Source organism: Abrus precatorius, unplaced genomic scaffold (assembly GCF_003935025.1).
Source record: "Abrus precatorius isolate BTA unplaced genomic scaffold, Abrus_2018 Scaffold8, whole genome shotgun sequence".
Lineage (NCBI taxonomy): Eukaryota > Viridiplantae > Streptophyta > Magnoliopsida > Fabales > Fabaceae > Abrus > Abrus precatorius.
The window spans coordinates 16,363,293-16,380,540 of NW_020874428.1; the positions used below are offsets into that span (position 1 = coordinate 16,363,293).

The 17,248-nt window shown below is 27.1% G+C and overlaps 1 protein-coding gene across 1 annotated transcript; it reads right to left on the reverse strand.

Moving 5' to 3' along the window:
* Positions 1-1,623: 1,623 nt before the first annotated feature.
* Positions 1,624-6,077, reverse strand: LOC113874317 (WAT1-related protein At4g08290-like). The gene is made up of 7 exons (XM_027512552.1): positions 5,932-6,077; positions 4,940-5,002; positions 4,401-4,517; positions 3,013-3,256; positions 2,236-2,397; positions 1,991-2,142; positions 1,624-1,864 (listed from the first exon to the last, which is right to left on the reverse strand). The coding sequence occupies exons 1-7, from the start codon at positions 6,045-6,047 to the stop codon at positions 1,624-1,626; spliced, it is 1,095 nt and encodes a 364-aa protein (XP_027368353.1). The 5' UTR covers positions 6,048-6,077.
* Between the last annotated feature and the right edge of the window lie 11,171 nt (positions 6,078-17,248).

The window sequence follows — 17,248 nt, forward strand, 5'->3', positions numbered from 1 at the left end:
TCTCCAATGAGGAAAGTACTATTGATGCCCAATAAGACTTATCTAAACTACAACGGTTGTAGAGGCAAAAATTACACTTGTAGTTATTTTATTAAAAATTGAATTGATCATCTAGGAAGAAACCAAGCTATTTTTGCGTTGTCAAGCTTAGAAATTAGGATGATCTTCATCACATCTCTGTAATAAAACTATTCACAAAATCCAATTTAGTTTTACCAATCAATGTTATTTTCATGGCATGAGACTATGACACGTAATTGTCAATGGTGAGCGGCTAAGAGACAAGAATGAAGCTTGAATTTTCCAAAGCATAAAGATAGAAAGGATTTGATTGATCCTCCATGAAAAATAAATTTTACACAAAATTGAGAAAGAAGATTAGAGAGCATGCAAAAGTATTTTCATTGATGCCATATCAATGTAGACTTATAAAAAATTTAGGCTTAATTATTTAGTTTTTTGTCCTTAAAAAGTTACAATTTTTCTTTTATTTTAGTCCCTGTAAAAAATTTAAGAGTTAGTACTTGACATTTTGAACACTTAGACTCTTAAGTTCTACTAAGCAATAAGCTGAATAATAGAAATTCACCTGAAAAAAAAAAGTACTTAAAAAAAGTTTGTTCCAATGTTTTTAGTTTTTGCCACTGTTGTTATCTTTCAACATGTTTATTACCAACAACCAGTGGATCTAGTTTGTCGTCGCCCACACAACCTCCTACTTAGCTCCCACCCTAAAGTCGTCTTCTTTTTTCTCACCAATTCAAACCTCTCTTTCGCGATTTTGTGGAAAAATTTCTCGTTAGAACTTAGAAACCAACTGTGCAAGTGGAAGAGGAAGACCACGACCAAGTTGTGGAGATGCCTAAAAAAACACCTAATAAACAATAGAGTGAGTTGTCTCTTATTCAATATTATCCTTACTCTAAGCCTTCTGATTAGAGTGAGTTGGACCCGTCCAAATGTTCTTAAACAGTATTAGTATTTTAACTTACGATTTTAGTTACATTATGATCCTTAATACTGTGAAAAATTGCTGATAAATACAGGTGATGCGATTGTGATTGTAATCGCCATCATCGTGTGGTTCATCAAGTGATAATGGCTTTAATGTTGTGGCTGCAACTGCAATTGTAGACTACGATTCAAAATGCAGTGTTATACTTAATTAAAAGAAACCTGTTTTGGACAGGGAAGTCTCGAAACACAAGCAAAAACTGCCAAAATGATAATGTTTTCTTTTTAAAGCACATATAACTTTATGAGAGAAAATCTTGCTCGATATAAGCATGACTACTACGAGTAACAATTTTCTTTTTTAAAATATTTAACACAGAGTTACATTCTCAAAACTTATGCTCGAGATTAATTAAAATAATCTCGTGCTAGTGGTCGAAAATGATAAACTTTACTAAAAGACAATATAAAATTGAAAATATAGAATTCAAGTTATAACTCGTCAAACGCAGAGGTGAAGCTGAGAATTCGCATAGACTATCCAAATTTGGAAGGATTTGGGAAACAAGTTATAATTCATAATACATCGGTCTTGGGCCAGTGTCGCACTATGTCACCATTGGTTTCTGATCCGATCGAATAAAATTCATTTAAACTGAAAGTGGTGGATTACTGTGACTGGCCCTCTACACTTGATCTTATGGCTTCCACGTCGTTGTTCTTATCTCCAATTATGACTAATTGAGCTTTATTATCATTGCCATCACTTCTGGGTATTGTAACTGGTAGTTGTTGTTGGCCTTGTTGGGTGTCCTTTTCAGGTAACGGTGGCATTACTTGTTTCTGTTCTTTCGCTTTGCCCCACACGACTAGATAAAGCCCAATAACCACCACCACTCCTCCAATAATGCTAATTCATCATATAAATGGAAAATGAGGTTAATATTCTTACAATATTATAAAGATTAAAAATGTATTTTACGGAAAAGAAACAAGATCAATGAGACGTGAATTGAACAGTAGCACTGGGTAGTACCTTCCAAGATGGAGTTTCTCTGAGAGGATGATGCAGGCCATGGCCGTGACAATGATCATACGTAAGGGGTTAAATGCAGTCACAAACACTGGCCCCGTAGTTTTAATAACCATGCCTTGAACGTAAAATTGGATCGCTGATGTTACTATTCCCTGCGTCATAAATTAACAAAGCATGTCAAAATAAAGCAAATAATGTAACGGGGTTGGGCCATTGTTAGTTGAGCCAAAACAATTGGTACTAACCGAGTATACAGATGCTAAAAGTCTAGAATCCCAGCCTAGAGACCAGGCATGAGGGCGATCGTGCTCCATGAAAATAGTCAATGCCGAGCTTTGAAGTGCACCCACAAAGCAAATCCAGGTTGCCAGAGACATTTCTGCTGGGTACTTTCTCAATGTCATAGCCTGCAAATAATCATATCATGCATAAGTTCCCTTATAATATATACAATCAATAAGGTTTTAAATTGCTATTTTGATTTTAAATTTTAGGACAATATAGAAAAGATAAGATATTAGAGTTAGATTAAAATATAATGTGTTCATAGATTATTTTATATATATGATGCATATTAAAATAATAAATTAAATATATTATGTTATCAAGCTATGTTTATTTATAATACAGATACCCTTTAAGATAAAATTTATATTAATAAAAGGATAGAATAATTAAGCAGCTTATAAAATAAATTTATCATAAATGAGAATGAAAAAACTATCATATCACCTTAAAAATTAAATGTGCAGTCATAATAATTTTATTATAAAATTTATGAATTGTGTTTTTAAGAATATGATTTATTACACCTGAAATCTTTTTCTTCATTATTTGAATAGTTAATTTTCTAGTCAATAATTATAATTATTTCTTATCATTTAAAATACACTTGTCATGTTAATTAGAAAATCCAAACTCTTGCATGTGATTAATGCGTAATCAAGATTTCAAACCTTGATCAGTAGTATATATCTAAAATTAAAACTAAATTGGACAAATGCTCAAGTGCCTAAACTTACTTGCAAAATGTAGAAAGCAGAGAAGCCTGCACAACCTATGAGGAGAAAACAAGCACCAATGAGCCAGTGACTACCAGTGGGGTCGTTCACATTCTCAGGCTGGCTCGCGTGGCTTGCTGATGACCCTGCAACGTTAACAACTGGACCTTTGTACAGTGTCATTAGGAAAGCACCTCCAAGACTAACTACAGTGCCAACCACTTTGGCTAAACATCCTAGCTCCTTAATGTTCATGCGCTCCAACCTGCTCAAATATAATTAATTATTTTTCTATCTACCAGTTTCTATATAATATATGCATTTGCTGTATATCTTTTACGGGTACGGTAGATTTACAGTTGTATATTTTACATGCGTTTGCAAAAAACCGAAAACGTCATTTAAGTTTAGGAAAGAGAAATCAACTGCAAATAAACAATACATAAGACTCGGCTCAGGATCTTTTCCTAGTCATAGTCTAAAGTAAGATGAGGATAATCAAATACATGAAAATTTATAATTGTTTTTAATGATATTATTGTCGTCAGTCTTTATTTAAATTTTTTATATAATTAGTTAATGACATTAGTTAATAATACAATTTAATTGTTAGAATTTCGATGACCATTTGGTCTAATTTTGTTCCTTATTATCTTATTTCAAATTTAAAAAATTAGTAAAATATATCTATGCATTAACTCTCGTGTTTAAAGAAATTAAAGATGCATGAATGAAACCGGTGAAATCAGATTATTTGAAAGCTCAAAAGGAAAAGAAAATTTTTCATATGATTCAGGATGAATAAATTAAGCCGGGAAAAGTGGCTCTGGCAACTTAGTTATATACTTGCCAGGCAGCAATTATTTTCTTTGTAGACGAAAACAACCATCAATAGTCAAAATATGTTAAAGAGATAGAAATTTTTTTGTTGAGTTGTACATACATGAGTTTCGGAGGAAAATAATGTTTTTATTATACAACTACATAAATGGTTTATTCTTGTTGTTGTTGAAATTTTAAAAAATAAATACTTATGAATATAGTAAAAAAAGAATATTTTTATACTTATAGTAAAAACATATGAAATAAAAATAAGAAAATAAGCAAACACCCCTATCTTGCAAATTCAACAACTAATATATATTGATTATTTCTTTGGTGCAGATAGAAAATGACCTGCATTCATGGAATGAGTAAATGGGGTGATACGGGCCTTTCACTACAAATGCATAAGTAAAGTTAAACATGGAGAGAGCCAATTAGACCCTGCCTCATGCTGTTGGTAGAGGAAGCTAAAGGCATAATGGGATCTTAGGAGGATATTCACTGGGTACGTGCTTGTTTTCCATATGCGTCATGTTACAATTATTAATTAAATATATGTCACTTTGATTAAATATCTTACGCACCGAAAAATGATTGCTAGTACGAAGGTAATGGAGGGTACGGAATTCATCACAGCAGATGCAAATGATGCTGACGTTAACTTCATCCCCAAGAAGGTGAAGCACTGATCAAGTATTATCCTGTATCAAACAACAGCATATATACAATTGGCACGTTAAATTGGGTATAAACGTACACGCACAAGATTTGCTAAACTCGTTTTTGTTTTATTTATTCAACTTTGCTTTTATTCCAATTAGAATAAAAGTAGGCATAATTTTTAGTTGATTAAAAATTCAGGTGATATTACTCACTTTATTCTTTTATTCATCAATAATAATTTTAAATTAGTCCTTCATATATAATTAATTTAATCATTTTATTTTTTAAAAAGATTAATTTAAGTTAATTTGATAAAAATATATATATATTTTGGAAGTAATTTAATATGTATATAGTTTTAGATAATTATTTTAATGCATGTATAAATATATATATCAGTTAAAAGTCAAAATAAACATTAATTTGTTCACAAACACGTAAGTGAAAGGGATGACGTTACTCGACAAAAGCCACTGCCATAATCTGTGAAAATATCCGAGCTGTCATCTTGGGCCTAACTTTCCTGAAAATAATAAATAAAAAGAGTAGAAACAGATAAATAGTTAATAGCAACTCCAAGTAACCTAATTGAAATACTACTTTTAATGTATTATGAAAGAATAATAAGGACTAACAAATGCCTTAAGGAAAAAAAAAGTATTTAATAAAAATTATCAAATTTGATTATTAGTGTTTTTAGAAGTATTTTTCATTTTTATATTTTTCACAAGTTTCTTAAAAATAATTGTTATTTGTCAATGAATAATAATAACAATGCTATTGATTGTTTGTTTGGTTAGGTTAAAATTAAGTTTTAATGTAAAATTTGTGATTAAAATTAATTTGAGTACCTAATTCATTTATGTATAGTGATTTAAAATTTATTTTAACAAATTTTTTATTAAAATATTAAACCAACAAATATTAAAAATAATGTTTTCTTCACTCTCACTTGAATTTATTCCTATACTCCACCTTTTATAATAAAACTGAAAGAGTGATAAACTTATTGAATTTTTATGTCTTCCACTTTTACAATGAAAGGTAATAGCGTAAGAGTAACATAAAAGAAAGAAACGCAAAAAAATAAAAGAAAAATCAAAATATCACTACTAAATGATTAATGTAGTTGTATTAAACCAAGTTCTATAAAACGACTTAGTTCTTCCTAAAGCGTAGCATCGTAATAATATTATATACACACACACACACACACATATATATATATATATATATATATATATATTTAAAAAAAAACGTTAATTACTTTGAAAATGTTTTTTTATTACCATATTTAGGTATATTTTAAGGAAATATGTATAGAGAAATAAGAAATTTAAGTAAAAAAAATATAAATAATAATATATAATCTTGTACACAATATTAAGTTTTAGTAATTTAAATAATAAAAATTGTAATTATTATATAACAAGAGGAGAGGGGAAACTAAACCTTTCAAGAAAAAATGCGAATGGGCCAAGAGTTACAGTGGCGATGACGTTGCGATATACGACGAACACATAATGACTCATGCCCTTATTAAGAGCATCCATGGTGATAAGGTACATGCCCGCTGAGCCAAATTGCAAGCTCAATATTATCAAATATGCTTTTGCATTGCAGAATTTCTCATATACCTTCTCACAACATGCCAATGCACCCATCTCTCTCTATTATTCTCTCACTCTCTTGTTTTGTGAAGTGAGATTGCAAATGCTTTATTACTTTTGTTTGGTACTGAATGCAAGAGCGAGCTTAGCGTTCTCAATATTTATACCCACAGATCAGTTACTTGTTAAATAATTTATTTATTGCTTAATCGAAAATCCACTACTACAAAAGTTACACGATCACTACTGCTGTCTAATTTAAAAGGAGTTGTACGACAATAAGAGAAATAAGTAATGGTTGGTATTTGATCAAGGTGTATTTTTCCCTTTTTTATCAAATGTTGTCATTTCAGGATTCGAAAACTTCGAATGTCAATAATGTCATCCACTTAAATAAATAAAATTATATTGATTACTAGAATCACAGTACGTCGTACGGCAACTCACAAAAGATTATTCTAAATTTACTATTTACATTAATACTTATCTTACTTAAATATAATTGTCTTCGGTAAATAATACACATGCTTTTGGGCTAATAATAATGAACAATTAAGAGTTATTTATTTAAACACATAAATATGAAAAAATAGAAAAATAATAATCTATAATATCCTATATCATAATAATCTTTACATATCTAAATAACAGAAGTGACTATATTCGCACGATAAGATGTGCTCCTTTTCATGTCGAATTTGGTTTACCATTAAGTTTTTCTCCCCGCGTGATAATGGCAATTCAGTGGATGGCCAAGTCAATGCAAACACCGCATTTCATAGAAAGCTTTGATGAGCTCTTCATCTTAATTTTAAGATCATCTTGTCATACTGCAACACAAAACTATTTGTTAGTTGATCGAGAATACTATATAAAGAATCTATTCCAAAACAATTGTGATCGCTAGGTTCCTTGTACCAAGTGAGTGGGCTTAGGATCTCTTGAGTTCAAAAAAGCTACACGAACAGGCACTAATGATTCATATTTTGAGTTTGTAATCATCATTTTTTTAAGGCTAGCTACAAATGAACCATTTTTTCAAATAAAAACTTGAGTTGTTTTCTGAACTGTAGAAGGTCGTGAACTGACATCAGATATCCACGTTCATTTGTTCATTTCTACATAAACATTTTAAAATTAATTTGCCACTTTAGCTTCTCATCAAATAATTACTTTTATATTAGATATTTATGATTATCTAAATTATATAACTCTGCTTTCTCTTTCTCTCACATACAACGTTTTAAGCATTTATATATTTTTATTAAAAATTACAAGTTTTAATACATTAATAATAATAAAAATAATCATGTTCAATAAAAAATTATTGTTTCTTAATTCTTTTTATTATATATTTTTAAAAAATAACAACAAAAATCTTAATCTATTAAGTAAAGTTGACTTTATAAATCCCACAACGTAATTGAATTCGATTAATGAACTAAAAAGTCATATTATCCACTGTTTTCGTTAATTCTTCTCTCTATATGTCACCAAACCGTTTAAAATAATTTTCCGTCATTTTTTTACAATCGGTATGATTCTAACATTTTCAGTTATTTTTTATTATATATCTTTATACATTTAAAAAATTGAATTATAAGTTTTAAAGAAACAAATATAATAAAAAGTAAGAATAAAAAATATGATTAAATGTAATTTGAAAATGAGGAGATTTCTATTTTTTATTATATAAGAATAAATTGAAACCAATATAGAATAAATAACTTGGTAGTGCTAATGGTTCGTCCAATAGTTTTCGTGTGTAGCGGAAATAAGTTTGATGGAAAATGACTGATTTCCTTTGTTTGCTTGATTAGCCATTTTAATTCCTGGCCACACACTTTCCGGTTTTATTGTTTAGATATGGAGACAGGGTAAGATTTTCCTTATCAGTGCAACGTTGGTTTCATTTTCACTCTGGTATAAGATCTCTTTTTTTACCACTCAAATGGATAACTTGATGCTAACGCCACCACCTTAGGCAAAACAAGTCCGCGTAGGACACATTTAAAATGCATTATGTACGTGACATTCTTCAAATACGCCTGAAAGGGAAAATTCTGACAAATATATAATAATGCAGATGTGTAAAACACTAGCAAAGCCAATAATGTGACAAAAACCTAATTAATTGAAATGTTTAATGATTAATTAGGTGCTGGAACTAATTTGTAGAGATATGGTGGTGCTGATTGCACTCACATGTTTCTTCAGTGGCTCAAGTGCGTTGTTTTTTATGTTTAATTTAATATCCCTACCTCACGGGAAGTGAAATTCAGTACAGATCAGAGTCAATCTCATTATCATAACTACCGTGTTACGTATTTGTACCAAAATTTGGCTTCTTTACGTCATATATATTCCGATACCATTTTTTTCGCAATTGTGAATCTAAACCCTTGAGAGTGCGTTTGTGCGAATATTTCCAAACTTAACTTAAATTAATTTAATTTTTAAAAAATAATTTTACTTCAAAATAAGTTCAAATTAATATAAGTTATATTTAAAAGGTTCTTTCATAAAAGTTTACAGAAAATCAATATAAATATACAAAGTGTATAATTAATTAAACTTATTTAAACATAAATTAATTTTAATATAAATAAACTAAATATATTAACACATTAATTAAAATATGTTTATATCTATTCACTATATTTATAAAAAATTTAAGCATCCTTCTAATCACACTCTAAATTAATTTAAAATGACCCACGAATCAAATTCCGAATCATGTTTAGCAACGGATTATCCAATATTTGGTCACTATATTGCATAAAGTAACGTGCCTTAAGTCATATATGGTGTGATGTGTGACTGGTTTTCTTTTCCTTTATTTTCCTTTGAAAATACATGTTTATAGGATAAGTTTCTTTATTTTTCTATTATACTACCTAGCTTTTTCATCACACACTTGTCTTTTTATTATGCATAAATTTTTATTATGTAACCTAAAATATATGTCTAAATTATATGAGAATTATTCTTTCTACTTCTATAAATATGAAATACTTTAGATGAATTTATAAATAAGTTTTTATAATAGAAAAATTATATAAAAATTAAATAAATTATTTTTATAAGTTAAAATTAATTTATATTTTTTAAAACTTAAAAAAAATTATTTTTAACTTACGTAAACAATTTTATTTATTTTTATATTATTTTTCTTCTTTTATAAAGACTTATTCATAAAGTCAAACAACTTTTTGGCAGTAAAAGTTATTCCTAAAAATATTTAAGTTTTGTTTAGATAAAGTTTTTCAAAAGTTAAAAAGAGTTTGAGAATCTATTTTACAACTATCTCAACATTTTTTTAGTACAAGAAAGACAACCTTTCATGATTTAGTTTTACTTTTCTGAGAATATTTAGATGCATATAGATTTTTTTAATGTATGTTTCAAGTTTTGAAAAAATATCTCTGCTCAAAATTATTATAGGCATATATTTTGAACGTTATTTTTACCAATTCAACATTCATTCTCATGAAATATTTTATAAATCATTCCTATTAAAATTATTGGAGTCCTATATAATTGGGTATCAAAAGAGAAGAAACTTTATTTTTAAATCATAATTTATCTTAATTAAATATTTTTGAGAAAAAATTTAAACATAGAAATTATCATATAAGTATGATATATTTTCAAAGATATCTATTCAAGGTGTCTTTTCTCCAAAATGTAACATCGTTCGCTAATACAAACAAATTTTAGATAAATTTTATATTAAATATTATCTTAATATTTAAGTTTTTAATCAGTTAATAAATAGTATATTTAGTAATAAAAGGAAATTAAAAATTCTATTTGTTTGAATAACTAAATAAAAAAATTAATTTGATTTAATAGAATAGATTTAAAAAATTAGAGATTAATTCTAGTGTGCTGTGAGTGTGAAAATTCTTACATTATCAACTAATTAGAATATATAATAACTTTCCGAGTATATGGATTAATTGGTAAATATTGTTTTACTTTAACATATGATTTTGAATTTAAATTCACTTTACAAGTGTGTTAAATACTTGAAAGAAAGTCAACCGGGAACTATTTTCACTAACTCATTTTTATTTGAAATTAATTTTACCAAAATTTGAGATATTTTGAATTGTTTAACTAAACCTGATAACATTAGAATTTAAATATATCAATTTAGTCCTGATTAAGTGTTAGAACCTTAAATCCTCCTGCTGTATATGCCAAGCTTGAAAAAACCTAAAACACCCGAAATTAGTGCAACGATTTCAGCTATGGTACTAAACATCATTCATAAGCAATAAAAATATAATTCATTAATGGTTTACTCACCCGTCTCGGTCTACGTTTATTTAGAAAAACTAAAACAAACCAAATCATGTCCCATCATTCCTACGACCAACACAAGCAAATGCTCTGCTTTACGTTGCAAATGCAGGGTGCTACAAAGACCCTATCACCAATACTCTTACAAGTTTTATATATATATATATATTAAGCAATTATATGTTAATATTAAATTTTTAAAATTTAATAGATAATTGTTACATTATAACTCGCTTTCATAAATGTATTATTAAAGATATTTTATTAGTTTAATAGTTTAACTGTATAAAATATTAAAAATGATGTATTTTATTTATAAATTGAATTAATCGAATTTTATAAAATTTCTGATCTAATAACAATAAAAATAAATTTATCTTGAATAGTTTCATGTACACTCCTCACCGATCACTATTCTCCTGTGTGCCCAATTGGGACAACTGATTTGTCACACTTCATAGTCCATATCAATAAGGATCCACTTATTTATTATTTTTATTTTTAAATGGTTATTAATAGTAAGAATAATTTTAATTTTCAATTTTTTTCTGCTTGCAACAAATAATTAAATATGTAAAAATTAATATTTATAAGTATTTTTAGTATAAATATAAGTATAAGTATTCTTTATTAATAATTTCTATAATATCTTTAAAATTTTAAAAAATTATTTTATACTCTTCATATGTGAAATAATCAACATTATATCAAAGACATACAATAGATAATAAGGTGTTAAATATTTAAGATATTAAATATCATAATTATTAATTTAAAAGAATATAAAATGTCTTTTCAAATTTATAAATATAGTAGCTAACAATTCTTTTATCAGACTTTTATAATTTTTTATATTTTAATATAACAAATAGATATGTTTTTATTTAATATTTATTTTATAAAATAATAATTTTTAAAAATATGTAAGAAAGCTCTAATTGCATTTATGAAAACTTTATCGACATCAGCACATTAATCGTTAACGGGGAACACAATGGAGAGTTATCACTCGGTTCTGGTTCTGGTTCTGGTTCTGGACAACGCGTACGTCACCACTTTTGTGAAGAGGATTTGTGAAAGGTAGTGGCACTAATGAATGACGTCGTGTGTAATTACTGGGGATAATGGTGCGAAACCTCAGCATTATCATGTCCATGCCACTGTGTACAGGGGAATGAAGGTGATCACTCGATGCAACATTTTTCATCGTGGAATAAACTAACCAGGGAATCACAAATCTTAAATTATAATAATATCTTAGATGTGCCCTTAAATATGATATTTTGTTGTTCGCTTTGAAGGAAATGGTGAGGAAAGCTTTTTATTGGTTGCCATGTGCGTAAACGGGAAAGAGTAGGTGTTCTGGCGTACGGATACTTAAATTGGTGATTATGTATGTCACAAACCGATGATACGTGTATAATACAACGTTTTCGGTATAAGAATTTGGTTACTTTATTTTTAAATCATTTCGACATTTTTTTATTGAACAAGGTTTTCAGTAAATTTTTAAAATACTTTTTATTGAAAAAATACGTATAAAAATGATTAAAAAAATTAATAAATTAAGATTATAAGTTATTTTCTCAAATTTTAAACAAATAAAACAAAAAAATTATTAAAAATTTTCAAAAAAATAATAAATTATTTTTAATTTATGAAAAAAATTATTATTTTATATTATTTTTTTATAAAAACTTTTTTAAGAGTTAACTCAAATTAGACTTAAGTATTTTTCTTATCAACTTTTGGTTAAGATAAAAATGATGATATCATAATTTGGTTATAATTATTTTTAACCTAATTATTTGTTAGAATAAATTTTATAAAATATTAATGATCAACACTAATACTAAGTTTATTATAAAATAAAAATTAATAAAATATAAGTAATATATAAATACAATTATGTTTTATTTAATATATATTGCGATAGTCAAATTATGATTTTAAAACATTATTGTATTATATATTATGTCACACTCACTTGTTTTTTCCCTTGCTAAGAAAAGAGGCAAAATACTCACCAGAACAAAACTTACATAATAGGTTTTGGGAACATAGAACTACAATAATCTAAACTTAGAAAGGAAAGAAAGGAGGAAAGGGGATCCACAAACTGAGTACAAGGAGAGAAGAAATCTAAGCCTAACTTGGTAAGAAAATTAGAACAAACATTAGTCTCTCTACAAATATGAGATAGTCTAATAAAGCTAATAAACTTCAAAGTCTCCCCTAATGTTACATATTAAAGGAAATAAAGGATGACAAGTTAGTTGTAACTTTAAAATGAGGAAGATGGCCTCCTTAGAATCCAACTTAATCCAGCTAGCTGACAACTTGAATTAAATCACTATCTGAATGTCAAAGAAAAGGCTTTATAACTCGGCAGCCATAGGGGAGTAGAGGTCAATCTTCCTATGGAAACCAACAATACAATTGCCATGAGCATCTCTAATTAGACCCACACAGGCAACAGCACTAGTAGATTTGGAGATAGCACCATCAACATTCAATTTGAAGTGATCAACAGGAGGAGGAATCCATCTAACAGTCTTCTGACAGGAGGTGGAGACTTTCGTACAAAAAGGTGAACAATAATTAGTATTATAAAGAGCCTTCACTACAATAGTGTTAGGTTCATTAGAATAATTGTTAAAAATAAAATCATTTCTATCCAACCACATATGCCAAAGGACAATATCAAAAATTAAATTTTAATCCTAAAATTTGTTAGAATTCAAAAGAGAGATATTATTTGTTAACCAAGCAAACAATCCAACATAAAAAACTTGATCCACTAGTCAACAAAAATGAAATGACTCCAAATAGCTTGAGCAAAAAAATAGTCTCTTAAAACATGCATAACAGTCTCTAGCCTTATTCCTAAGGATAATATCACTTCTCAGTTTAAAATTATACTTATGAGTAAGCATTTGGCCCCAAAGATCAGAAGGAAAATTAATAAGCCTCCAACAAAGTTTCATCATATAAACTTTATCAAGGTATTCAAATCCCTAAACCCTAGACCCCTTCATTCTTTGGCAAACAAATTTTCTCCCAACCTAAGAGATGACATTTCTTACGATTGAAAGACCCTTAAATGAACTTTTTACAAATGCTATTGACTCATGGAAAATGGAAATAGGGATAATGAGAGATTGCATAACATAGAAGGGAATGCTCATTATACAGGCTTAAGCAAGCGTCACCTGACTAACTAAGGATAACAATTTCATTTTTCACATGGATAACTTTTTCCTAACCTTATTAATCAGAAAAGAGAATTGATTCATGGATGTTTCTTTGAGACAATAGGGATCCCAAGATAAATCCCTATCTGGTTACAAGATTTGATACCTAAGGAATCTGTTATAGAATTTTTAATGTGGGGATCGGTGTTATTAGAGAAGAAAATAGAGGATTTTTCACTATTAACTTTATAGGCCTGACATGTATAAAATAAATAAATAAAATGAATGAGTGTATTTATGGAAAGAAAAATATTGTTGAAAAAGATTCTTGTTTTAGCGTGTAATTGTATCTTGAGAGATTAATCTTTCACCTATTAATGGAAAGATATTAATTTAGGAAAACAAAACCCTTTAAATGAATTATCAAAATCTTAAATACGCCATTTACACTTCAAGAATTGACTGGTAAATTAAAAGATATAATAAAGTTATTTTAGAGTTATTTTTAATTTCAAGCGTACATAATTTTCTAGTTCATTAAACTTCTTTATGTTTAAAAATAAGTAAATTAAGTCCTAATTCATTAATTTTTTTTAATTTAAAAATTTTGAACTCTAAAATTATATTCAACTTTTTTATAAATTAAATTATTAAATCATTTTAAAACTTTTACTGCAAACTCATTAAATAAATCATTAAAATTCAACTAAATTAAAAAATCATTTTTCATTTTTAAATATTAATCTCTTATTATATAAAATATTTCAAATTTTATTAAATTTTTACTTCTAAATTTTTTAAGTTATTTTATATACCAAATTCATCACATATAAATCCCAAATATTAAGATAGAAAAAAAAAATTGAAATTTTTATACAGGAAAAATTAACAAAGATACCAAATTTGCTTAATCTTAAAAACAATAAATTTAATTTACTAAAAAATAAAAACTAAAAGTACGTATAATTTCAATTTAAACATTTAAAAATTATACTTATATATTTTTATCTAGTTGTTTATGTCACTTTGTTGTGTCGTACGCCCGTATAAGAGGAAAAAAAACCACACTTTTTAAATCCTAATATACAGTGATTATATAAGCACCATTCATTCTCTCTCTTTCGACAAATTTCCTACTTTCTTATCTAGTTGCTTCCCAATCAACATGCAACTTCAGCAGCATTGCAAATCAGCCATCAAAAGCTGAAGTAGGTAAAGAAAGCAATTAGGTATTGCATCTTAGTTAGCCATGCGTGTATATATAGTTGCTTTATTTTAATGATTTTGTTGATTTTCATATTTAAAATTGAGTTTAATTCTTTAAAAATAATTATTTATTATGATGAAATTTTATTACTGTTAAACGTTTGAATTCAATTATAAAAATTAAGATTAACAAAACTTTTAGTAACCAAAGAAATAATATATAGAAGGGGGAATCGGTGTCGCTTTTGACAACAAAAAAATTTAATTCTAGTTATCACTGCACTATAGTTCTAGCATCGTTATCATTTTGTTAATGCTTGCCAATTCATTTGACATTAAAAATTTCCTCCAATAGAATGGCCATTGGTTAATTAATATCTGAAGAATCTTCTAGGTTATGCCTAATTAAGAAAACAATAACTTTATCGGAACCATGGAAACACACGGCATTAGCAATTAAAAGCAGTCATTCTGGGTTCAGCTAGAAATAATGAGTTGACTTAGTGGTAATTAACTTGTCCATTATGTTACCATTTATCGAGGTCCGGAACAAGTATTTCAATTCCCATTCATAGAAGCTGATCCTAGACTTTGCACTATTGCAGTGTAATTCATTTTCAATTACTATGATGTGTATTTGAAAACTCAGTAAAATTATTTAGAAGAAGCTATAATTTTTAGCATTACAATGAATTTATATTTCAATAAATTTGATGTTAATTTAAACGCTTTCATAACAGTGTAAGTATTTTAAAAGTTGTGCATCTTAAACAATTTATTATTTTATATTTAGATTGATTAAAAATTAAAATAATAATTACTTGCATTAATTTTAATGATATTTTAATTTTAAAGTTAGGAGCGGTAATCTTGGGTAACGATTTGTTTATAAGAGAAGTGGTAATTGAGAGTTAGGACAATGAATTCGTATTTATCAAGTGTGACTTGTGTTTGCTATGTACTTTTCTAACAAAATAATCCAAGTGATAAAATTTTGACATATATGAGTCATTGTCTGAGATTTCCATTCCGTAAAATATTATTAAAATTATAAATATGTATTATTTTATATTTTTTGAATAATTTAAATTTCAAATATTAAGCTGTATTTTGGAGTTTTATATGACTTTTTAAAGGAAAGTCACCTTTTTCACCTACGATATATCTTATACTTGTAATCTTTTAAAAATCTATGCTATATATATAATGATAATTTTAAAATTCAATTATACCAGAACGGTAAAATTTGATAAAGGTTGAGAATGTATATTAATGACTATCTACTTATCGGTTATATATGCGTATTGCAAACCCTATATATATTACAACCTATATGCCGAAGTATTGTTATCTAACATAATTTGTGATGCTTAATTCACAATCAAAATAGGGGAAGGGTTGGGGAGGGTGATATTCTTTATTTGTGTTTATTTTTGCATGCTCAAATTTAATTACCAAAAATTATATTTGGTCACTTGTAAATGGCATAATAATATTTAATTCATAGTAAGTAAACATTAATGAATGTGGTAATACAGCATAAATTAAGCACATCTAGAAATATTAATTAATTATTGTTCTTTGATAGACTCATTCCTATCTCAATCCTTACGCTTGTATGATAAAGCAGTTAACAATGACATATCATGAAATCCATATATGAGGTCTTATCTATCCTCAATAATGCTTATTGTGTTCTAGAAAATGAGAACAAAATTGAAAAAATACTGAAAATGTGTATGATACAAGACTGAGCACCAATTATTGAACCCATTCATCAGAAAAAGAAAAAAAAAAATTCTTACGCAAAAATCATTTGAGATTGTGTTACATGCTATAAGAAATTATTTTAGGTCATGTTTAACCCGTTAGGTGCAAAGCATTCATTTTGAAACCAAAAACTAGCAACAACTTATTTAATGTAAACATCATTTTATAAGATCAACAGGTGGTGTAAGTGGAAAGAGTATCGATTTCTTAAACATGTGATGTGACGTGTGATTTAAAGATTCATGCATGGCTTCGATAAAAAAAAAAAAAAAAAAGATTCATGCATGTATGTAAAAAATATATCTCAAAGAAAGAATATTTTAACGTTTGATTTGCTTTGTAACGTAATTTTATAATTTACGTAAGAGTTCATAATTCTTTTTATAAATTTATGGAAGTGTTTGATAAATAAATAAAAAAATTTACAATTTTTTAAATTTATTTTGTGAAAATAATTTCAAATAGAATTTTAATTTTTTAAAAGTTAGTTTTAATAATTCTTTATTTTTATTTTTAATATTTTAAATAATTTACTCTCGCAAAAAAAACTAATACTTTCTTTTAGTCATATAACATATTTTAGTTAGTTTACTAGGTGAAATTATACTATAAAATTTAAAAAATAAATTATGACAAATCTTTAACAATCAATTACAATTCTAATTAAATAAAAAGAAAATC

Coding starts and splice junctions, on each gene's coding strand:
- LOC113874317 (XM_027512552.1), bottom strand. CDS start 6,047: ATGTACCTTATCACCATGGATGCTCTTAATAAGGGCATGAGTCATTAT. Junction 3,257..4,400: donor GTACTAGCAATCATTTTTCG/GTGCGTAAGATA, acceptor ATATTTGAGCAG/GTTGGAGCGCATGAACATTA. Junction 2,398..3,012: donor CTGCTTTCTACATTTTGCAA/GTAAGTTTAGGC, acceptor GATTATTTGCAG/GCTATGACATTGAGAAAGTA.